The 24,677-nt window shown below is 42.4% G+C and overlaps 1 protein-coding gene across 1 annotated transcript in view; it reads right to left on the reverse strand.

Moving 5' to 3' along the window:
• Positions 1–24,194, reverse strand: part of dac (dachshund family transcription factor) — a 648,885-nt gene extending 624,691 nt beyond the window's left edge. The window contains exon 1 of the mRNA XM_071598986.1: positions 23,365–24,194. Within this exon, the coding sequence (XP_071455087.1) occupies positions 23,365–24,194 (830 nt within the window). The remainder of the gene's footprint in view (positions 1–23,364) is intronic.
• Positions 24,195–24,677: the final 483 nt, after the last annotated feature.

The raw sequence follows: 24,677 nt of genomic DNA on the forward strand, positions 1-24,677 counted from the left end.
TAGATAAGAGGAACGGTTGGAAAGATAATGAGTGGAGAATTGATTGTATAAACAGATCAGCGCCCAACGAGAAAAGAAAACCAATGCCAATACGTGTATTTTTTAATCTCCTGAAAACGCTCGTTTTGAATGCGTAAAGCTCTCCAGCAAAACAACCAATAATTCCCGAGATAAAATATGAATAAAATTCTTCCCTAGGGTGAATGATTTCCAAATTAAGGATCGAGACGATAGAGGTGGCACACTTCGAATAGGGGTGAAAAGAGGAGGTAGAGGGTCGCTTAACGAGCGGAACGGTTCGTTGAAAGACGGTTGTGAAAATCCACGTGATATCCATCGAGGTATTACTGCTCAAAAATCCTAACCCCCTGTAAACTTTACAAACACCTCTCCCCGCTAACCCAAAGCGAATTAACGCACTTTAGCAATACGCGAGCACACACTCAGAAAAGAAGCCACGGACAGTTGGTCTCATACCCTCGATCCGCTTTTTGTTAATGGATTGTGGAGTAACATTCGACCTCTCACGAGCGTGAATTATAATGTACAAAATTTAGCATTAGTGAACACAGACAAAAACACAGAAACACACTAAAAAGAAAAGAAGCTCACCAGTTTACTTTTCTTTTTTGTGTGTTTCTGTGTCCACTAGTGCTAAATTTTATACATTATATATATATATATATATATATATATATATATATATATAATGGCGGATAATATATATAACCTATATACATATATATACACAAATATATAATCATGAAGGTAAAATGAGGCAGCTGAAACGATAGAAGTGGTTATATTTTGCATAATTTTCATTTTACTGGAATCATTGACAGACTCAGCAGTAATCGGGACGTGAAGATCCAGTCATTTGATGGAAACGGATGAATGGATAATGAGCAGTCAGCTGTTATCACTCTCAAATCGTTTTTCTCAGTGTAAGGTGTGCGTCAGCCATAGTTGTCCACCAAAGTTGTTGCATTTTGAAATATTTTACTCATTTTTTATTATTCATTTCTTTGTTTTTGGTTAAATTCGCAGTCTTCGCCGCTGCGTAGCTCTGAAAATTTTAGTGTTGATATCACCTAATGCACACGGACAGGAACTGACCGCCCTACACTGATTGGTGAATTTCACACGCCGTTGCGCTTGGTATTGGGTGAGCTCTACCCTCACCCATTAAACCGTCCTTCAGTCTGATAACTGCGGTTCTTATCACCACATTGGAAGACTTTAGCATGGAGGATCTTACTGGGGTATATTCCCCCAATTTTAAAAGCTTTTTCAGGTTTGCTAAGAACACCAGAGCTTGCTTCAATGGCGCGAAGGTAACTGACATAATATGGCCACGAGGTAACTGAAAATGCAGTGAAATGCAAAAAATTTTAAATGAAGTTCGCTACTGCCGAGACAGAATTTCAGACTTTTTGAAGTTTTTCATTATATTATTTCTACAAGCAAAAGTTTGCGACAGTGAAAATAAATACTGCGCCTAATAACGAGACGCCTGATTAATTTTTATATATTTGCTCGATGCGAACCAATATCTCTAGGAGACGTTGGATATAGTAAATATGGAGAGCAACCGCTGTCAAACACATCCTGGAATGTGAGAAAAACATTCCGAATTTCACCAAAAAGGGAAACGCGAAAATTCGATTTCATCGGCTTTCCGTGGCTCCATTCCTGCCATTAACAACGGAATGTAACACGCTGTTCACGGGAAAACACTCTCGGCTTGATACAGTAGCAGGTAACTCCGCGGTAGAAAGACTTCAGCATTTATTCGTGCTAAAAATATTTATTTTACATACCATCATCTATACTGCTCCATATATCATCACCTCTACTGCTGAGTATAAAAATTTTAAAAATTAAACATGCTCCAGAATCATCGGAGAACAATTATTATTAAAATACACATCAACGTCACAAAGAACGACTAGAAGGTAACAACAGCGAACAATAAATTATTCATATATCCGTTTTCGACAAATGATTGCATCTTCTCGTCCCGAATACTATACTCGTGAGTGAAGCAACTCCAATATAATGAAAACTGCGCAAAACAGTACCTCCTCTACCGTTTCAACTCTCTCATATCTTTATCAAATTACATGTAAGTACCTACTCACGCCACAGGTAAAATACATGTTGGAATATCTTTTATCAAAGTAAATTGTTACATTATTTGCAGTCCTGAATGATTGGTGTATATCACGTACCTACGTACATGTACACGTACCTTTGGACAACAACTGTTTTCGATTGAACGTTGATTACTTACTTAAGAAACAAATCGGAACATCGTTCACTCAGTCAAAATGACCGCATATCGCGGGATATTGCATCATGAACTATGCCCAAGGATATATATCCAAATCAATCGCCGCTAAATGTAACTCAAAAACTCATGTAATTTGTATTGAGATAGCATGATCAAAAGTAAAAAAAAACCTTTTTGGGAATATAGGTTGAAAGAAAGTATACACACCCGATCAATTCGAATAAATAATAAATTTCTGCTGGATAAAACATTACTCATTTTAAAAATCGTTCTAGGATCTTTCTTAATTTCAAGAAATGTTTCGCAAAATTTGGAGAGCTCTTGTCTCAAAATGATTCACAAATTATGAATCGCTTACTGATGAATGAGCCTCGTGAACCTCGCACTCGGACTTGCTTACGGAATGAAACTGAAAATATTTGCCACTTGCATGAAGAATAAAAATAGGGCGGAAAATTTTATTATTTCTCCAGACATTATTAAAAAAAATACACCCACCATGATGAAATTATGCCAACAGCAACAAACAAAGGCTACGTTTTACGTATGGTTCAAAACATCATGGTTTATAAAAACGTATTAATGATTTTGTGTTCCATTGCACCATGTAGAGAGACAGCGCCCGTCGACGGTTATCACGGAAAACACTTCTGAGCCGAGGACTAATTCAATCCGGCGTGTAGCATATATTTATTTGCATAAAAAAATGAACAGAAAGATCCGATAAAACATATGCGCAGCTATGACCACGCGAGCATTATTTAACCTAGGAGCACGACTCATTCAATAAAAGCTCCACGCGTGACGAATAAAATACTATATCCGTGATTTGATTTGAAGCGATAAATTTCATAGGCCATAACGCTGTCTATAACAGCTCAGGCCAAGCCAGTGACAAATCTTTGCCTTCCCAGCTCCTTTCACGCATCATATAGCAATCAATTTGGGGTCGTTACCTAAAAGAAAACAGCTTAAAAAGCGTGTGACGGCCCGTTCCCCTCCCCACTCCAAATACTTCCCACATCACCGCCCCCTCATTCCCCCCATTCCTCACTCGAAACAACCCTAAACTCCCCTGCCCCTCCTAGAGTTACCTATCCGACCCCTCTCCTCTCCACCTCCGTCCCAAACCGCCCTTCCTCACCCTCCATTTTAAGAGCTGGCAATTAATTACGGACAGGCACCCAGATATACCGGAGAGGAGCGTGGACCATGAATGGCTGGATGGCTGTTCGTTATGATGTGCGACGCCGGGGGAAAGGGTTGGCGGGCGGAGAGTGAGGGATGATTGGGACGCGGTGAGAGGTCGCGGGGGCGTGAGATAGGCGGGGAAGAGATGAGGACGAGTGGAAGGAATTGGAAGAATGAGGAGGGGGGGTTGAGTTCAGGGAGAAGAAAGGAACCGGGGAAGTATGCGGAAAGGTAATCCATCCCGTATATTGGAAAAACGAAGGTATCGAATGCCCCATTTGCCGTATACTGGATAGGCTGAAGTATGGGTGACCGATGGGGTCAGATAGTGACAGACTCCGTGCTTGTCTACAACAATCGGTAAGTATATTTTAACCAAGAGTCGCTAAGCCGTAGGAAAATATTAGTTACGCACCATCGAAAAGGTTACAAGCGACTGCGATCTTCATGAAAAATAATTAAATATAGTAATTGTTTTCAGCCAAAGAGGCAGTGAATATAAATTCATGTGCAGGTGATCAACAGCATTCTCTCTAGATACAGAGGAAACTTCAAACGACGATAGATGGAACCAAGCAGTATCACAATTAAATAGTTAGCATTCACATCTAGGAGCTATAACCTGAACCATCTTTCACTTTGCAATTAATGTACGTGGAAGACTAGGTAAAGCTGTAAACAGCATTCAGAGTATTGCATTCAAATTAAATTGATTTGCAAAGTTTCGAATGAATTTGATCAATTCATTTCACAAGCAAAATATTCAATTCGTTCTATCGACAGCTAACTGGAATGATAGAACTTTTGTAAACATATATTTGGATCGATAAGTTCCGTAAGTAGTAATGCTACACTGCTTTCCCAGTCACCTGATCGTTAAGTCAATTCTGGACTAGAAGGGAAAAATTGCACGAAATGTAAAAACTGGAATGGGAGATTAGCATAAGAGGACATCTATTTGAAGGAAATGAGCGATAAGAATCAAAGTAAGAGAGAAAGACAGCACTAGAGGACGATAATGAGAATTAATTGAGAAACAGAGGAACATTTGCTGACGAAATATTCTTGTACTACACTGTACTGTATCTCACATATTTTTCGTAGCTTATGAAGAGGACAAGAAAAAAATACACTGAAACCGCGAGAAACTGATAAATACTTCAAAAATGATACACTAACACGCCAAAGAACCCAAAGCGTAGAGAAAGGAAATATACATCTGTTTTTTACCAGAAAGAGAGAAAAGGACAAATAAAAGGGCCAGGAGGAGCGGAATGGAGACCAGGTGAGTGACCAGAGTGAGTTCGAGAGAAGTACTCGTTTATGACGCATTGCTTCGCTCTGGATGTGGAAAGGAAACAACAGCGTATGCGAGCATCTCGGCAGGAAAAGCATGAAACTAATAATGTAACCCAGTAGTTAGTGACTTTTTTTACAAATATCCAAATTTCACTTTGATCTTGGTTCAGAACCTTTGCATCCAAAATATAACGGTTTTAATTATTCCTGAAATGAATTTCAATATAGAGCAATTATTACAGCAATCGGCTAACTTGCATTACATGATGTTAATATTTAGTTTCAAACTAATGATTACAACCCTACTGTTGAAGCAGCGCCTATTTGCGATGCTCCGAGGCCAAAGGTTGGGGGTAGGATCCCAAAAAGATATGCCTGACCGAGAAGGACGTAAGAGGAGTAAGGTTTTCCCACACAAGGCAATCAACGCACCGACGAATCCGTTTTGATTCACATGAGACATCGGGTTTCTCTCCTCCTTCCCCAAGTTAAGGCGTCGGAATGAACGAAGCGGGGTTCGGAGGAGGAGGAAATGGTCACCTGAGCACGAGCAAACTTCCGCCTTAATTAAGGTCCAGGGTCCGCTGTGGAGGAGACAGGGAAAGCCAACACACTGCCAGCGATGGGAAGAGTGGAGAGAGAGAGAGAAAGCAAAAAGAAGACGGTTTCCCTCGAAGATAGGGCATCAAAGGGAAATCCTCCAAGTGGAGAGAGGCAATGTTCGGGTTCGGATTCGGAAAAATCTTGAAAGACCCTCTTCCCCCTGGACACCTTCCCCTTCCGTTTAACCTCTCCGCTTTAAAGAAAGTCATTTTTTACACCCCTAGAGACTCCTTCTCTGGATAGAATGCACCACAAATGTTCCCTGACGGCTGGAGGGGTAGGGGTAAGAGGAGATGGAAACAGGGATGGGTGGAGAGGGTGGACGAAGGGAATCAAACGGTCAAGCTTCGCGTTGTCGAAAGGGGGATGGGGGTGCTCTGTTGCTCGGACGCCTTTCACCACTTCGCCTCCCCACCATCCCAATTGAGCGAGTCTTCCTTTCAAGAAGTAAAAGGGACCCGAACATGACCCCTGGTGTACACCCTTTCAGGTCTCCCAATTTTTATTCCTCGATTGAGACCCGCATCGAATTATATTCGTAATTCGGCACCTCACGGTAAGGGGCCAGGTCAGTAAATAGGGTGGAAAATACGGCTTCTCCATCCACACACACTCTTGACTTGCAAAATGCTTCCAAGGAGGGCAAAGGATGAGAGGTGTGAAATAGCGGGCAAAAGAAATTTCTCGGGCAGCAGTAATTTAGAGCTCCTTTTATGGCACGCCAGAAAAAATCATGGCACGTAAAAATACTGAACTATCAGGCAATGTGACTTAATTTTTTTAGATGCGCATCAAATAATTTGTTTCAGTTGCCGTTGACTTGACTGAACCCTACCAACATTCGGTTGGTAGTCGTGAAATATTTGCCGGTTGAAATTCACATTATAATGTCGGTAATACAGAGATGAAGGAGAATCCTCGGGGGGATCTTTATGCAGTGAACAGCAAAGGTTTAAGTACTTGAAGCCATTAGCAACCATTTTTCCCAACCCTTGGATGATATTCAAAAGTGAACATATGGCTAAAGGAGCAAGCATAATGCACGAAAGTGGAATGGGTAATTACGGCAGCTGCTCGACGTTCCCCGCACAGGTCTTGCCTCGTGGGTCATTTTATCGCTTAGAAGAATGTGACCTCTATAAAGCGCGTCTCCAGAGGGAAGGTGATAAAAACAAAGCGTTCGTTCGGCGAGGCAGGAGAGAGGCGTCGTCGGTGACCGGGTGAAACAGTTCGCCGGCGTTACCCGGCGCTCCCCAACGGGGGACGGAGCGGCCGCGGTCCTCAGCTGAGACGGCGTGCGAAGAGAGATGGAGGAGAGGGTAGGAGGCGGCGGGCGTCCGCCGGGGGAAAAAGATAGCGGATAATGGGGAGTGAGAGAGGCAGTGAGGGAGTCGCAATGGGCGGGGGTCAGGGTAGGGAGGGGGATTCCAGGAGGGCGGGAAAGAAGATGCGGGGTGGAGAGAGAGAGAGATAGGAGTGGGGGCAAGGGATGGGGAGATAGAGGGAAGGTAGAGGGGGAGTCCGCACCCGGGGCTGAGGGAGGATGGACCCCGAAAGAGAGTGTGGGGGGTGAGTGAGGAGGATAGAGGGGCGTGGGGAGCAGGGCTTTCGTCAATGCCCGAGGAGGAGGGGGAGAGATGAGGGAGAGGAGTCGGCGTCAAGGCGAGAGGCGCTCACGTAATAAGACGGTGAAACAGGAGGAAGATGGGCGGACGTCTTGAAAGCGAAACCGATTCGGGAGAACTTTGTGGAAGAAAAAAAAATATATATAGAAATAATATTTCCGTAAATATGACCGCCATTGATAAGGAGAAGTCGCCCAGGATTTTTTGCGCACAAAAGAAGATTGGCCTCATCGGATCGCGACCGCATCGGTCGTGTGTGGGTTAGCACTCGACTGTTAGCCGAATCCACCACCCACCCACGGACGGATATTTCTGATACTCGATATTTGGGCGAACTCATCTGTCGCTTGGCTTTGACTATGAATTTAGGCTTCCGAGAGAAGCAGGTTTCGTTCATCGAATGTCTTTTCATCCACGTGCTACTTGGCTCTACATTCGTGATGGAAGATTATTAAAGATTAAAAACGCTTCTAAATGTCGCACTAATTATCATTCCAGTTTTTCATAATAGTGGATAGGGATAATCCTGAATACTGCGACAAACTATTTACTTTTAATTGTTCAACACCTGACTTTTTCCCTCCTACTAAACTGGTATCACAATAATTATAAGTCTAATCAACACTTGTGAAGCTGACAAACAAACGTATAGTGTGTAAACATGAACATGTAATTATTACACTCGAATCATTTTTTCAGACTAACAAAACTAGCAGTAATATCGACTTGGCAAAAATATTAGTACGAAAAAAGCAACCACCAAGGAGTGATAACATTGAAGTGGGAGAACAATTAGAAAACCTTTTTAGTATATTTTGTATCGAATTTGCTTTAATTTTTAATGCATACATCCTTCGAAATAGTCCATTATTGTATTGCTCCATTAAGAAAATGGGTTGCTAAGCATTCACTGTTTGGCGACGCTTCCAGAAATTAAAGAAAAATGTTTGTTGGTCAAGACTCCGGCTTCAAGTCAAAAGGTACCGTGTTCCAATTCGTCTCATGCTCCTGGACATCCGAATATAAAGGCAATCTGGCAGTCTTTCTGGGAAGAAGAATTTTCTGGGAAAGCTCTGATAGGTCACAGGAAAAGGAGCGATCCCTGGCCCCGAGTGTGCCAATTCCACACGCCGTATGGCTTAGAGCGAGTGAGTCCTACCCTCCTCACCTTCTATCAAACCGACCTCCGGGTTGAAGATTGTGATTATAGGAATGAGAGGGTTAGGCGATCACCCAATTTTTATCAATGGTTCCACCCCCAAAGAAAAAAATGGTATAAATCTCTATGATTGAGTGTAATTTCAATGACTTCTGCTTTATAAATTGATTTCTACAGCGATCTTGCATGTCCTCAATACTTCCCGAAATGTATGCTTACAAAATTTCTTATACGTGTTATGGTGCAAAATTAAAGACAGCTTTTACTACGATATTGAACAAGGAAACCGTTTCAACTTTATTTGAGGAAGTTATCCACCAGGGAGAAAATGAGAAATAAGTTTTGAATCTTACTTAATTATTTTTATTAAAACATCCAAGGTGTCACATTTTTTCATCTTCATATTCTCAAAATGGCATTGTTAGTCGAAACCTAGAGCCTATCAATTAAATCAACAAGGGAAATTGATAAAGCATTTCTCATGGGCAAGTAACTCTTTGACAATATTTCACATTTTGAAATACTTCTAGTTAAGATAGTTCCTGAACATAATTAGTGTTGCAGATAAGTATAACTAAACAAGTATATATTTTTAATTAGAGCAGCAAACTTGAAATGTATCCATCACAGCATAAGATGAATGGAAGCCAAAATTGATAATCCAGATAATGTTGCCGCGTCCTCTTAAAATCATTAAAATAACTCAAAGTTTTTTTTGAGAAATGAATAAAGGTTAATGAAACGAATGATCCTGAAAATTCACAGAAACCCAAGATCATTCCCGCGCATCCGTTACTAAGTCTATTCTTTTTATCTTTTCTGAAACCCTCCAGGAGAAACAAACACCTCTTATTTCTTGACTACATTAATTCACCAAGATTTTCACATGTATACAATCAACGATTTAAGATAAGTCCCTAACGTTTTATTCAGTGTAATACGAGAGCATTGGTAAAATAAAAAAATATCACGCAGTCCTATTTATGTGCCATTCCAAGAGCGGGATTGCCCGAAGTACATTCAAAACAAAATATTCCTTACTACTGCGTATTTGCTTTCAGGCATTCTTTCTGTTATTAAAAAGAACTTTCAAACAGAAACAGGAAAAAATTTGAATTATCTCCTCGATTGAGCAAGAGACTCTTTGATCGAGAGAATGCCACGAATGAAAGGGAAAAAAACTCTTAAATCGGCCAAAAACTCAAGAAGTATGCGTAGAAATCGAGCGGATATTAACGCGGGCGACTGAACAGCGGGGACCGGAACGCAGTCCGAAACCGGCGCCGTGGGCTTCGATCGCGGGGGAAGCATCCGCCCGCTCGGCGGCGAACTCGGGAAGGGGCGCATCCCCGGCTCTCCCACAGCGCGCCGATCTCCTCCAGCCTCCCCACCAATGAGACACGCAAGCCATTTCGGGGCATCCTCCCCCCGGACCACTCGGATCCGGAATGGCACGAAGTCGGAGTGCGAGAGAGAGAGACACTCTCACACACACACAGAGAAAACAGTCAGCCCAAATTCCGACTGCGCCCGCCCAGACCCGCCTCATCTCCTCCCCCTACCCCCCCTCCGCCGACGCCCCCAGGGTCCCTTTGGCGCGCGCCTCCCTCGCAATCGGAATATCCCCCACCACCGCGTATCCGTCCCCCCCCCTTTCCAGAGAACGACTCCCAAATGGAAGACGGTGGGAAAAACAGACGGCATGCAGTCACCCCCAACCTGCCCTCCTTCCCTGGGTCTTGCGGGGGGATGGGTCTGGGAGACAGCGAGGGAAGACAATCAGAGAAAAGGAATGGGTGGGGGTGGCGAGTAAACGGAGATGAAATGAATGGAAGGAGTTTGGAGAGAACCATATCCCCCGCTCCGTGGGGGAAGGTTAGTTCCGCGACGAACGGAAGGAAGCGGAGAAGAATGGGACGAGAGGAATCGGAATTGAAACGCGAGCGGGGGAGAGAAGAGTGAAGGGTGAGTGGAAGAGGGCGAGCGAGACGCGTGGGAGGATGCCTGTGGACGGATTGAATGCGGGGGAGGGTGTGTGTCGGCGGGGAGATGGAACCGCGGGTCCGTTCTCCCCAGCTCGTTCGCTCTCCACGGCTATAAATGTGCGTATGGACACCTGTTGGGGGGATCTGTACGCAATTGTGCGTTTTGCTTCATTGAGTGCGTTTGTCAGCGGTTGGTTTGAGAGCGTTGTGGGTGGGGGAGTGGCGTTTGGGCGGGCGGGGAGGGTGGGGAGCGCGGGAGGGCGAGATTGGACAGGGGAAGGGGGGGATATGGACAGACGGAATGTGTTTGTGATTTATCTCCGCATTTGTCGGCTCGAATGGCAAAAGAGATAAGCTCACCGGGGGTTGATTTGGACGGAATCCATCCCCCGAAAGTTTACCCATGATGGGTTGAGGGAACCCGCGTGTTTGATGGATGTGCCGTTGCCCGGGGCGACTGTCACTTCTGGTGAAACAATAAACGAAACGTAATTTCTTTGTGGACGATGACCAAGTGGAATTCCAAGCAATGAATTGCTTCTGAAATTACTCTACACTTACTGACTTAATTTGCTTAAGTATTCTGTGTATCTCTAGGGTTTTTCGCAATTATCATACATTATTTCCGATAGATAATTTAAAAGTATAACGAGCTACTTAAGTGTTAATAATGTTTTTTTACCTTGGCAGTGTTTTAAGTAAATAGGGCTCCTTCAAACGAGCGATAAATTTTTATTCATATTTAAAACTGAAAAATAAATCATAGATACCTATTCCTTTAACAATATTTAAAACATTTCATATCCCTTCTTTCATTAATTATTTTTCTCCATCTCCTCGTATCTGGGAGAATTAATTTTCTATTACAAGAGCAAACGTTTGAATTCTGTGTTTTTTAATGACTGATTAGTGTAGAAATTACGTAAGTGTTGGTTTCCAAATTAATCTTCATGACCAAAAATCATTATTGAGTTCTAAGAAAGATCAGTTTTTCCATAAAAAGATGTGGATTATGTCAAATTCAAAATAGAGAAAGATAGAAAGTAAGGACAAACAAGCAGTCTTATTTGATGTACATAATCATTGAATGCATACGCAAAGAGAATGTAACGGTGATTTCGAGGGATTGCGTTCTATTTATATGTTACATATATTTAAACTACATTAACATGTAAGGAAATATCATAAATCGAGTGATAGAAACGCCGAAGAGCTATGATTCTCCCACTAATTTTTGCATGCATAGGAAATAACAATTAGATGAATCCAATCCACCAATTCGAATAATTCCGAATTAAAATCATACTTAAACAGTCACAAGTCTAAGCAACGGCTAATGGCTAGTCGCTCCTCATGAATTGCATCGATCTCAAGTACTGAGTCAAAATGAAACTGAATCAGAATTCATATCCATTGAATCCCACTTAAACTATATTTCGCTCGCGAACTAGCAAAAGGAAATTTTCTTTCCTTGTTAGAGCATGAAAAATAGTTCAGAACTAAACGAGGATGAACTCGAGTCGGACAAATAATGCTTATTCTCAACAAAGAAGTCGGAATTCTAAGTGTTTTTTAACCGAGAAAAGACGAAAGAACAAGGGAAGCTTTCAGCGTGAGGCGCTGCGTGCGGGAATCACCGCGCCGCGTCGCTTAAGACCCGTTAAGAAATGTTGACATCTCACTATCGATTGAGGAGGGTTTCATAGAGCACGAGCCGGAAGAAAAGTGGGGGGAGCTGCAAGGGTTGAAACATTGCAGACAAGAGAACTTCATCGAACGCAAAACCTACGCTTAGTTCGTAGAAGTCAGTGATCTCAGATTTAATTAACATGCATAATACTCTCCGGCAATAATTATCAATTTCTATAGTTTATCTCCGGAAAAACATTTAAATTCCTCAATCTCAGGCAGGGGATTTTCAAGGATATCATGTGAATTTTCTAAGAGGAACAACGCTCCAGTTTGTCGGCACTCGACTAAAAGAAAAGCATACCGTGCCCTCGTAGTTGTATTAAGTTCATGCACCGAGTGCTCTTTCATCACCTCCGTAAATATTGGTTTTTCTTCAAACTCATTCACTATTCAAAACAAAAGAGACGAAAGCGCATTTAAAAAAAATACCATGAGTAAACAAAGAATTGGTAAATGGTAAAGAAGCAGTTAATTAGAAAACATCATGACATAGGGACAGGACAAACTATGGCGTCCCATCTCATATGACCCTACCCATTGAAACTGCTGCACTACATGTATAACCGAATGCACTTGAAGCAGAATTCAATTTGTTATACTTCATCGATGCAAATCGTGTCGCGGAAGTTCATTCGCAGTTTCAGAAAAATGATTGCTCGCTTCTCGATCATTCCACCCTCAGTGCATCCCGCGATAGAGGGAAAGAGAGAGTGAACCACGGGACGCGAGGGGTGGGGCGCCGCACCCGAAAAGCGGCCCGCGATATCCGAGGGCGTCTCGGTGCCGGTGCGTGTTCCTCCTTTCCGCCCGTGCATCGCACACACACATCACGCACGCACCCGCCCTCCGCAGAGGCCCTTTGAGCCTGTGCATCTAAGAACCCCATGCACCACCTTGCACCTTGCCCGCCTTTCCATGACGTGCAGCTCAAACCGGAAGGCCGTCATGCAACTTCCGTTCTCCGCGAAAACCCTCCCGATTCCAGAAACGAGAATTTTTTATTTCTCTCTCTCTCTCTCTCTCTCTATCTCTCCGACTCCTTCCGCGGCAGAATGCACGCGCATACACACACACACACGTACAAACATCTTCGCCTGCATACACGCGCAGTCGGCAAAAGGGGAGAATCGTGTCAGAAACAGAGAGACAGAGAGAGGAAATATCCTTAAGAAATGGCGGACCGACTGACGGGGAGACGTCTTTTTTTGCAGGCCGGGGAGACGTGCGGACAGTGTATGCCCCCAGGGGCGTGCGTGCTTGCAGCCCGCGGCACGATCGCCCTCGGCGCCCGTGCGGGGATACCCCTCTCCGTGCGGGCAAAGTTGGCCGGAGGGAGAAATCGTATTTACGGGGGAATGACTCGCACCGCGCGCCATGGAATAAAAGTGAGAGGCAAGAAACGCACGGGGCGATGCATTCGCGAGTGATCCGTGGATGAACACGAAATCAAGAAGGTGTTTCGGCGTGCGGTACTCTTCGGAAACTATCCAGTGCAATCTCCTCATCGCAGGAATTCTATTATTATTATATCAGTCCCACAAATTTTCATAGCATATCGGTTAGATGCAAAAATTAACCTGCATTAACTTCCGAGGGTCTTGAAAACTGACAATGGAATATTAGAAATAATTTTTTGGTAACTTTATTCGTACTTTCCAAGACTATGCATCCTATATGCTGAATTTCAAAATATTAAAAACGTTGTCGGCGTAATCTGCAAAATAAAGCTACCAGCATAATGCATCTAAGTATTGAACTGATCACCAACAACTTTGAGTGAAAAATGAAATTCAGATCGCTCGTTTCAATACCGCTTGGTTCCCGTTTAAAATGTCATAAATTTAGTCTCTCACATAAGTATTCCGAATCCTCCAACGTTGCACTTTCAATCGCAATGGAAAATAAATTAATTTTCATCCTTGAAGCCGTAATGTGATAGTTCCCAAAATAGAGGGAATAATTCGTATCCATTTGAACGGATAACTATAACCTGCTATCATCACTTAGTGCCTCTAGTGCCCTATTATGTGTCGTTCGTTGAATATTTAATAACAAATAAGTATAACAAGAATTTCAAGACATCGCATTAGTTCCATTATAATAATCTTTATGTGAACTAAGTGAAAGAAATAAGTGGAACGATATTTTTTATCAAATATACGTTTTCCGGATTCCTTCAACAAAGCAGATCGCCTCAATGCATACCCCTCGTATGAAATGCTTCAAGTACCTCTCAAGAGAACACCATGAAATTATGCCCAATCCTTTCTTTCCTTTTTAACTCTTATGGACGCATCATGAGACATTAATGACTGAAAACTCTTGGATGTGCTGCTGCCCCACACCGATGAAATACTAGTATACTATAGTAATCCAGATAGCGCGGGAGACACCGGTGCAATCGAACTCCGCATTGAGCCCAAGGTGCTGCATGTCTTACTCCCGTGCCGTAGAGTTTGAAGCGCTGAGGGGGATGGAGGGTAAGTGGGGAAACGGGTGCGGCAGGAGGAGGAGAGGGAGGTGCCAGGAAGGGAGGAATGGAGGGGGGGAAGTAAGGCGGGTCACGGGGCACGGCGCCCTCGGGAGGATTGGTGGGGGGAGAGGAAGGAAGGAAGAGGTTGATCGCTCCCGCGCGAGAAATACCTCCCGGAGAAGCAAGTTCGGCCTCGAGAGCTCCCTCCAGCCTTATCTCCAGAAATCCCATCCCTCCTCTCCCAAGGGGAGCCGAGGTGAAGATCCGCGAATGCCGGGAAACCGACTTCTGTGGCGCCAGGCGCCGTTGGGCATCCTTGCTCCTCCCCATTCGAGATGAAGGGAAAAAACTCCCGAATTTCATCCTTGCCCGTCTCGTATATGCGAGCATACAGCGAATGCCCTTTCTGTCATTTTTCCCTTCGAAAATGAAGCCGTGAACGAACCCTTAGCTCAAAGTCGGAAAGATAATTACAAGGAGGAACGGAAAAAGTTTCTCTCGTGAACGGAAATATCTCCCAGATAACGCATTTTCTTCACAAACACGGGTGAACGCAGACGAATCGAAAAAACATTTCTCTTGCTGCTGTCACCGCCTGCATATCTACTATCAGAGGGGGAAGGGGGGGAAATATATATAAATCCAAACTCGCTACCGACGCAGTGGAACAGATAGATATGTCCAACGGCATTACGATGACCGCTCACTGGAATATTAAAAAGAAAATATATGATATCGCCTTCGAAAATTTTCCCATATCATTACTGGAATCTCGCGCGAGATTGAGTCGTTCAGGAATATTTCTAAAATATATTCAATACAGTCCGAACCCCGGTACACCATCGAAAAACAACCTCATAGCACAGAATTGGAGCCTTAACACGCAAATAAAACTTCATCTGGATACTGAAAAGTGAGGGAGGGCGCCCAAAACAACCAACGAGGGTCTACCGGGCCGGCGGCCACGAATACTACATACTGGTCGTCATGACGATAAGAACTGTAAATTTGTATTGCTTCGAAGACCGTTTCGTTTCTCCCTCTTGCTTTTTCCAGTCCGAGACGGAGGTCTAAAAAGATTACACTGCGGCGATGGATCAATACCGATTTCCGAGTTTTTTTTCTTCATAGCTTTTAGAATAGACTATTAAGAGTGTCTGAACCCTTGCCCCCGGGAGAGGACCATTTCGGAGAATTCCGGAGGTTGGGAGTATGGGGGTATGGGGGGGGGGAAGGGAAGAGGGAATAGGTGGGATATGTAGAGAAATCGGGAATGGGGGGGAGGAGACATCATGAGGCGGGGGAAGAGGGGTTAGGGAGAACGATACCTTCAACAACACCTCGTGGCCATCATGGCGGCGGCAGGAAGCGACGAAAAAGAGGAGGACGGATAAAGGAAAGAGGGAAGGAAGCAGGTGAGGCGTGTGTCTGACTACGAGAGAGGGAGTCTTACTTAGCCACGGAGAATAAGGAGTCCACGATTGCGGGCGAAATCGCGGGAGTATCGAGACGAGCGACGCTTGCCCCAGGCGACGGGCCCTCCTCGGAAGCCATCTCCATCACACTTAAAATATACCGTTTCGCCGCATCCCGGCCTATCTGCACTACCCCCAAGGGGGTTAGGGAAAGCGGAGGTGAGGAGGAATCTACATCGGCCACGGGAATGACTGGTGCTACATTTGTTGGACATGCTTGTTTCACGATTTTCTATCATTTGGAACGATTTGATTCGGTACTGAAGGGAACGATAAAAATTCTTCCCATGTAAATTCACGCAGCGAGCGAAATTATTAACTTTTTAGCGTTTCTACCCTTGACTAATGTGTTTTAAATGATTGAAAACAGCTTGAATGGAAAATTTGCTGGTTTTATTACTTTAGACAGTCGCTTGTTTTTGTAGATTTTTACTATTACACTATATGCTTGAGATATAGCTAAGGATATAATTTACTTCATATTTCATTCCAACGAAGGATAATCCATAAAAACAACAATTTTGGATGGAATATAATTTGGATAGCACCGCAGTTTTTGTGATCAACAACCAGCATCATTTGCGTTTATTGTCACTGTCATGAAAGCCTTAACTTCAGCATTGTATTCTACTTGGTTGAAGACATTTTCCGAAGAAAATCCAATCATAAAAGTTACTAAAATTTGGAAATAAAAGGCTACTTCCAAAAAAAATTGTATTACAATAATGTATATATTATAAAACAGAGAAGTATATTAACATTTTTTGCAAGTGAATGGAACCAGAAAGTGATTCTTTCCACATCTTTGATATTTAATGCCATTTATTTTTCCATGATGAAAATTCTCATATTTGTATCGAGCCCAAAACCATTTTAACGGGATGAATTTTGGTCAAAATATTCGCGCATTCATAATTTAATGATTGGTTTGGGTTTGAATACACGTGAAAAATTACCAATATTAACAACGGAAGCTTCCTTAATTGATAATCAGAATATATGAGAACAATAGCATTTATGTGTTATTGACTCATTATCGTAAGTGTTATTCTATATATACCATAAGTATCCCATGGTCTTTTCATTTCATTGCTACTCAACCAATGCAATTTCAACACATGAAATGAAGTGAATTATCGGTCAAGTTCAGACAAGTCAAGTTACATTACAGCAAGTCAAGTCAGTGGAGTATTTGTGCGGAATATAATATTACAGAAAACATTTCGTCCTATTTTGCTCAGTTATATATAAATATCAGCAAACGTAATCGAATAAGTACACACGCATTCTTTGAATTTATAAAGCGTATGAAAATAAATCTCTTCTGTTGATTTTTTTTTGGAATTACAAATTGAGCTCAAAGACAAAAACCGTTCTTCACAACGCTTGAAATCTGAATCAATCCTGATTTTTACTCGAGTCATATGAAGAAACATTTGGATATTTCCTAAAACCCAAAATCTGTAGAAAAAACTCTATTAATCTGCATAGCAAAGGTTAAATATTTTGCATAAGTTTTGATAGTGGAATGCAGATTAGCATTGGTGGTTTGAATAGCCCTTACGGATAGTAAATTCATATAAAAAACTCGGAAAAGGGAAAAGAGAAAGTGATGTTTTCGGCTGCCGAGTAATTAAGAACGAACACAATAATAGCCCATGCCAAATATTCCCACAGATAACACCCGGCGTAAAGGGAAAAGAACACATAAACGCATAGGTGTACACAATGCTGTGATACATACGTTCGAACAAAGCGCAATAAATCAAATTCCACGGAAAGATATGTTTGTTTACTCTAATATGGAATACATTGAAGAAAGATTTTTGAAAACTATCGAAAAATTGTATAGAAAATGACTTGTAAGGTGAATTACTTCGTCAACATCATTCCATGTTTCCCTATTTTTAACGTAATATTTTCTTTAATTAATTTAATTTGAGAGCAAAAGTTGAATTTAGCTATGGAACCAAGTAATAATATTATTTCTCATTCCCTTGGGGCTAAATGGAAATATAAATAATAATCCTAGTACTAATTATATATGTCGTACGAAGTTTATGACGCTACGAGCAATTGGATATGCGCTTAATGGTAAGGTTTTCTAGTTATCGAAATGAGAAAAATTTGCTGTTTCATTATTTTCGGTAAGATTCGAATGAATCATGATAGTAACAGCCAGTGGTACTGTTTCTGCGTTCACGAACAACATTCTAACAAAGCTACAAAAATTAAGCTACTCATAACTAATTGATACCACCCCAAAAAACTACAAAAACTAAGATACCTAATATCTAATAGATCATAATTACCAGAATATTATTCGAAAATACTCATGGATATCTAGCGACCGTCATAAAAGTATGATATTTTGGCTGTATAACTTCCATTTTGAGAAAAACGTTTTTCATTTTATTTGATTTGACTGTAATAATAATCATTTAGCGATATAAATAAAGACCGATCAAACTTTGTTTAACCTCAGTCATTACACCCATAATTTCAGCTGACGAAGAAGAGATTAATGAAGGTCCAAACCCAATGAAATGGCGATTTTCATGGTAAACTCACAATGATATAACTTAAATTTTTGACAATTAAATCGCAGGTTTCCAGAGGTGCATAGCTTTACTTATTTTTTTCATTTTTTATAAATATCTACACAACTTCCCATCACTCCAATACAATTCTCCAAATTCCACATCTTGTGACAAATTTTGCACGAACTCCCTGTCTCATCACACACTAAACTTTTAGCGGCCGCCTAAACCCATTCAGAACTCACATCCTCAACACACGCAGGCCCATTTTAGGTCACGGAGAATCATGAGGATCGTGGGTTTGCGGGGGGGGTGCCTCTTTCCCGGGCACGCCGGCAATCCCCCCGCCGTGAATATCACTGATCCTCGGCGGCGAGGCGCGTGTGGGCACCTTACGTGAGCGGCACGCGCGTGCACTCCGTGGCCAGATGACTGCGCCTCTTTTCCCGATCCCCCCAACCCGAAACCACGACGGGCTCTACAGGGTCGCAATCTCCACGCTTACAGACACGGCGACGTCGGGCGGAGGACGTCGGCTGGGGCGACGGGGGTCATAAATCAGACGAATACGTGAAACTGGAGGACATCCCGACACATTAATGGGAAACGATCGAGTCGAATCACTCGAGGGTACGTATGTGATCCACTTTCGCAGAGCCCCAGGAAATTCCGAACCAATTGCAGGGTCGGTATACGGTGCCGGAACGGCCTTCCGCGAAGCAGAGCCGAGTTCTCCACCCGCGGCGGCAAACGCCGAGCTTGGGGTCTTCCCGTCTCGTTGGTCATAAATCAACAACTGAGGAAACGTCGTGGGAAGGAATCGGCGGATAGAATGGATGAGGATAAGGAAACACAATTTGGGCATGCTAAGAAAGTACTCTTCGAGTGTGACCCCAGATGTTGGCCCTCTCATTGCCGTAGTGCTCGCGTGTTTTCGTCCATGGACACTAATTGCTGCCTATTTTTAAAAGGGATATAACTAAAATATGCCAATTTACATGACAATATAAAAACTCCACAACGCCTGACAAATCAGAAACCCGAAAGAGCTAGTAAACTTATGTTGCGATCGGAAAATAGCGTTGACGAACCTAGTGAAGAGTTTGGATATGAAAAAAGTCGATATGTGTGAGCATAATGGAAACTAGATGATTATGATGCTTTTAGAAAATAAAATCTTGATATACTTGGCGTATGCACAGGAAAAAATCCTATTTTGGACATTATTCTATACTAAAAAGAGCAAAATTATATGAATGCTTTTCTCGCGGTTATGGTACGCCACCCAGCGTTAGCGATCTATACGCACACATCACCTCCAGTAATATGTCTTAATAATAATTAAGCTAATTGAAAAAATAAAGCAATGTCTTTAGTCAAAATATTTCGGAAATGCTTTAAATTATACATGTAAATGCAGTCTACGGCTGATTGCTATACTTGAATTTGGAAATAGTAAATAATCCCGGTAACAAATTAAATTATATGGAATATACCGGATAGAACTTCAGTATCTATCAGGTTGAGCTTTACGTATTTCATCCTAATGGCAATTGCATGTTCACAGTTAAATGAGCGAATTTATATTGCAGGAGGCACGTCGTACGCACTCCGTCAAAGGGCAAGCTGACTCTGATGTAAAGGAAAAAAACTCTGAGCAACAGTAAGGAAATTTATTCTCCTCCGTTAGAAGTTAACTTAATCCGAGCCATGAATTCTATTTATCAATATTCAAATCAATGAACCGAAGAATATTGAGTTTCAGCTATAAATATAATCTCCATTGTAAATGGTTGTACGACCCTCGACATTGCTTAGGATTTGGCGGAGGCTTCACAATTCTCAACGGGCCCATTTAGTATTAAGATGAATAAATAAATGATGAAAAGGTTTTTGCTTGAAATTAGCTACCCTGAACAACGAAGATGGCATTAAAAACAATTTAGCAATGCCTCAGGCAAAGGTCTAAGTGATCAAATATGAATGATGAACGGTTCTGTGCTCCGATAACTCTTACTTGGCCTCTACTGTTTTGAATTTAGACATATTTCGCTCACTGAAATTTTCTGATACGTATTGCAAAACTACCTTCTAGGCGCATATCTTGAAGGTTGAGCAGGCAATGTAAACTTCAGGTGAGTATTTAAAAAGCCTATCCCCATATTTTCAATACAGAATACAGGCTCAATTACAATAAACACACTTTAAGGCATAATGCATTTTTACGAACTAATACCCACTCTGAAAAATGCTCACTAACCTAAAATCAGTGTAGCGAGTCGGACGTAATTAATTGCTTACTTTTTACATAAGCTAAATGATTACAACAAATGCTGAGGTAAATATTGAATAACGAATTGGCAAGGTTTTCCAAAAAACACTATTTCCGATGTATTGTTCAATGAAATGCTCATTCGATGGCCTTTATAGAAAGACATTCATCCTTTCCAAGGTTTTACTGACATACTTAATTATAAGGTGTAGGGTAATAAAAGCCATTACATTTCAAAGAATTTCATGAAATTGCTTAGAGTAATAATAGCTAAATAAGGTGACAAAATATACGGTCATGGTGAGAAAACTGAGAAGGTAGATCATTATATTTGTGTTACTTAATCTGAGAGCACATTTGAGTAGAACTAGTAGGTGAACTGATCGCTGACTCTCTCATAATCAAAATCGGGTCCTGTCTCATTGTCACTAATGCGAACATGCCGATGAATCGCGGTTCCGGCTATGAAGAAATTGAACTATCAAGATGCATAACCTTTAACAAAAACAAGGTTAATTAAAAAGAAGATTTTTACAATACATTTTCCATGTTTATCGCAGATTCTTGAGCACTTTTACTTGGATAATTCTCCAATCTGACTAGCATTGAGATTGTGCGCATTTAAAATTTTAGAATTTAAATATCTGAAGTTGACAATCACTGTTAATCCCAAGGAAACGAATGGAGCGTTTTTTTTAACCAGCCATTATGATTTATATTTTCAATTATGACCTCAGAACTAAAATATATCATAGATTAAGGAATATTGAAAATGTTAAGATTAAATTTTTACAATGTTTTAGCGGGTAGGGCTAAATGCTTACTCCCATAAATTGAATAGAAACTCACTTGACCGACGGCTATAATGGGTAATTTCTAGTATGAGTTATTGGAACACAAAAGACGAAAAAAGACGAATTAAATTTTAATATTCTTGGATCGAAAATACAGTTTATAATCATTATTCGGACTTAACAGAGTTTCAAAATGAAAAATAATTTCTAACTTGAATGAAGAATTATAAGTAGATATCCATAGAAGATGTGCCTACTTTCAATGTTTATTTTAACAAATTCTAGGACTTAATGAGATATTGGCCGGAAAACCTACGAAAACCGGAGGGCAAAATGCTAATTTTTTAAAAAGATCGAGGTGAAGAAGTCAAAAAACCTTTTTTATCCATATCAAACAACAAGCAACTATAGTGTGAATATAATTGTTTGCAGTCAATTTTATCGCGATAAATAGAACAAGGTTATTCTTACTCTACTGTAAATGAAGTGCCCCGGTAGCATAAGTTTCTTTCGTGACTAGGAATGCTGAGCATTGATGCAACAATTTTCAAACAATCTACAAATTTCATTGAATGCCATATTTAAGAAATTTATAACCAAAAACCTACAATTTAGACAGAAGTGAAACTTATCCAGAATTAACTGAGATAATTAATTGGGCATCTCTTGGGAAATAAAAGCCTGGAAGAGTTTCAATTTTCAAATGGTCCATCTTTTTTTATTTCCTTACATCATGATATACCCAAACTTAAAAAAAACTGTTGGTTATTGCTTCCCCTCAAATTTGCTGCGGAAATTTCTGCTAAATTGATATATCATCGTCAGGAAATTGTGCAAATTTTATCTTCACTTATTACTTCTCTAAAAATCCCTAATTTTAGAATATCTAACGAGCAGAAAAACGCTGAAACTCTGATATTACGTAAAAATATTAATAAACTCTCGGGCATATGTCAGTGATTGCAGCACAAGTATTTATTCCAATTACATGCTTATTCCGTTTGTTGAACATGTCTTCAGTTTTTATCAATTCCAATGCAAAAAATTTCCGTTTCATTCTTGTGTTCTAAGCTAAACGTTAAGCCTGCAAATGTTTACTTCTTCTTGAAATTTGCCATCAAAATTTGACAGACATAAAATAGACATTTTAAAATACTTCACATTTCCTGGCGAAATGTCATTTATCGTACGTTTGGCGAGAGATTAAAACATTTTCGGTATAAAACGCGCGATTCTATGAATGCATGGCTGTTCCGAAGCTCCTTAGTGTCTGTTGGACCGTTGGGAGATTTCAATTGAGATTTCCTCTCAATTGTCATATCAAAATAATAATAGTAATTTATATGCATTTAGGTAAGTATTCGTTTTTAAAATTTGCTGCGGCGCACTCATTGGGTGTTTTATGGACATGAAATTAAGCGCAGTTTCGGGAGTTTTATTGACTACGATCAACTACCTTTGCGGAGAAGGGGATATAATCAAATTAATGTTCAAAGAAGGAACTCTATTTTGGTACGGTTGGCCCACATTATTTTCAACGCATAAAATAAATGCTTCTCAATTACAAGATTCATAAAAAGCATTCTTATAACCGCCTCATTTACACCGGACCTGTATAAGCTGTCAAGGGCCTTTTACCTATTTTCACCTTGTGCATTCGAACAATTCTCCAAATCACAATTCTTTGTTTTTCTTGTAAGCTATTACAAAGGTCTGGGAAGCGATTGTGTGATATGTTATGGTATCATAATAAAAACAACGCCGACAAAATGCAAACACCAACAACTGGGATATGTATTATATTCCTCGCTCGCTGATTTTAATTTAGCGAAACTGACTGATTAATAAGGTCAACCTTGATCAGAAAGCCGCCAGGAATAACTTTAAAAGAGGCCCAACGCAGCAAGAAAACACACTATCATTCAAATTGGTTACGTGGCAAATCACTAAGGAAATAGCCTACCTGGCAGTTGTGCAGTCCCTGTAGAGCACGTCGAAGTCTTTGCAAGAGAGCAGCTTGCATCTGTTGACACCGGGCTGGATGGCTCCTAGGCCCCTCAAGATTCGAACCTGCTCAACGTTGCACACAAGTGGAACGATGTCGAGTCGCTTCAGCTTGGTGTAAACGGTGTGCAGACCCCCAACGAGGTGTTTGAGGAACAGCTCGAAGGCTTGGGGAAGGCAGAGCATCGTGTCGCCGCCGATTATGAAGGCGGCCACTTTCTGGCCTCTGTAGTCAACCAACTTGCATTCGTTCGCTGTCGGGTCGGTGGTCGGAATCGGCGGAGGACTGTTGTACGAAGCGCGGTCCAGAGGGTGAGGGGAGCCAAGGTCCCCGAGACCCAGAGAGCCCATGGCACTCAGCGGATGGTGGCCCAGGCCGGCGGCCGCGGCTGCTGCAGCCGCGGCGGCCGCCGCCGCCGACAAGAGACCGGGCGGGGGCGGGGGAGGTGGAGGCCTCGGGGGCAGCACGGGGTTCGGCGTGGACACCGGGGTGGGATGTCCTCCTTGGGGACTGGGAATGGTGTTGGGCGGCGGCGGGGGGAGCTGGGGACTGACGCAGGAACCGGGGGGCGGCGGGGGCGGCTGGTCGGGGCGCAAGAGGGGTGCCGACACGAGGGATGAGGACGGGGAGGATGTGGAGGATGCCGTGGACGACGCCGACGAGGCCGGTGGCGGCGGCTGCTGGGGGCCTTGCTGCGGTGGGGGCAGGACGACGGGAGGGGGCGAGGAAGGGGACTTGGCGAGCGGGGGCGAGGAGGAGGCGCTGCTCGATCGGTCGCTCGAATCCATCGCGGAATCCATGCTCATCTCGCCCGCGCCCTCCGGTGGTAGGCCGAGGGGCGTAGCGGCCCGCTTCACGCGCAAATCCAACTTAGTGGGGAGTTGTCTCAGGTCAGTCTGCGGACGAGGGGATCCGACGGGGCGGGACGCCTGGGCTGCGTGCGGGAGGATGGCGAGAAAACTGGCTCCGCCGTAGCGAGGGCCCCTCACCTCACCATCCGAAAAACGGTGTCACTCCGGAAGGTTTACGCTTTCTGGTCTTTTTCTCTGCTCTCAGACAGTTCTCACAGAACGGTGCACGTCCATCGGTAGGTAAACAATAGTGTCACTGCTTCACCATCCGTCGGAAGAGTCACAAGAACACAGACGTATGTTTATTCGCCGGAGATTTCACCCGCGGACACATGTCAGCGGCTCGCTGGTGCTGCTGCTGGGCTGTTGGGCACCGCAATTCACTCTCTGAACCCTTCGCTGATTCGGATTTCGTGACAC

The sequence above is a fragment of the Hetaerina americana genome, unplaced genomic scaffold (genome assembly GCF_022747635.1).
Source record: "Hetaerina americana unplaced genomic scaffold, ioHetAmer1.1.p SCAF_10, whole genome shotgun sequence".
In the NCBI taxonomy this organism is placed as follows: domain Eukaryota; kingdom Metazoa; phylum Arthropoda; class Insecta; order Odonata; family Calopterygidae; genus Hetaerina; species Hetaerina americana.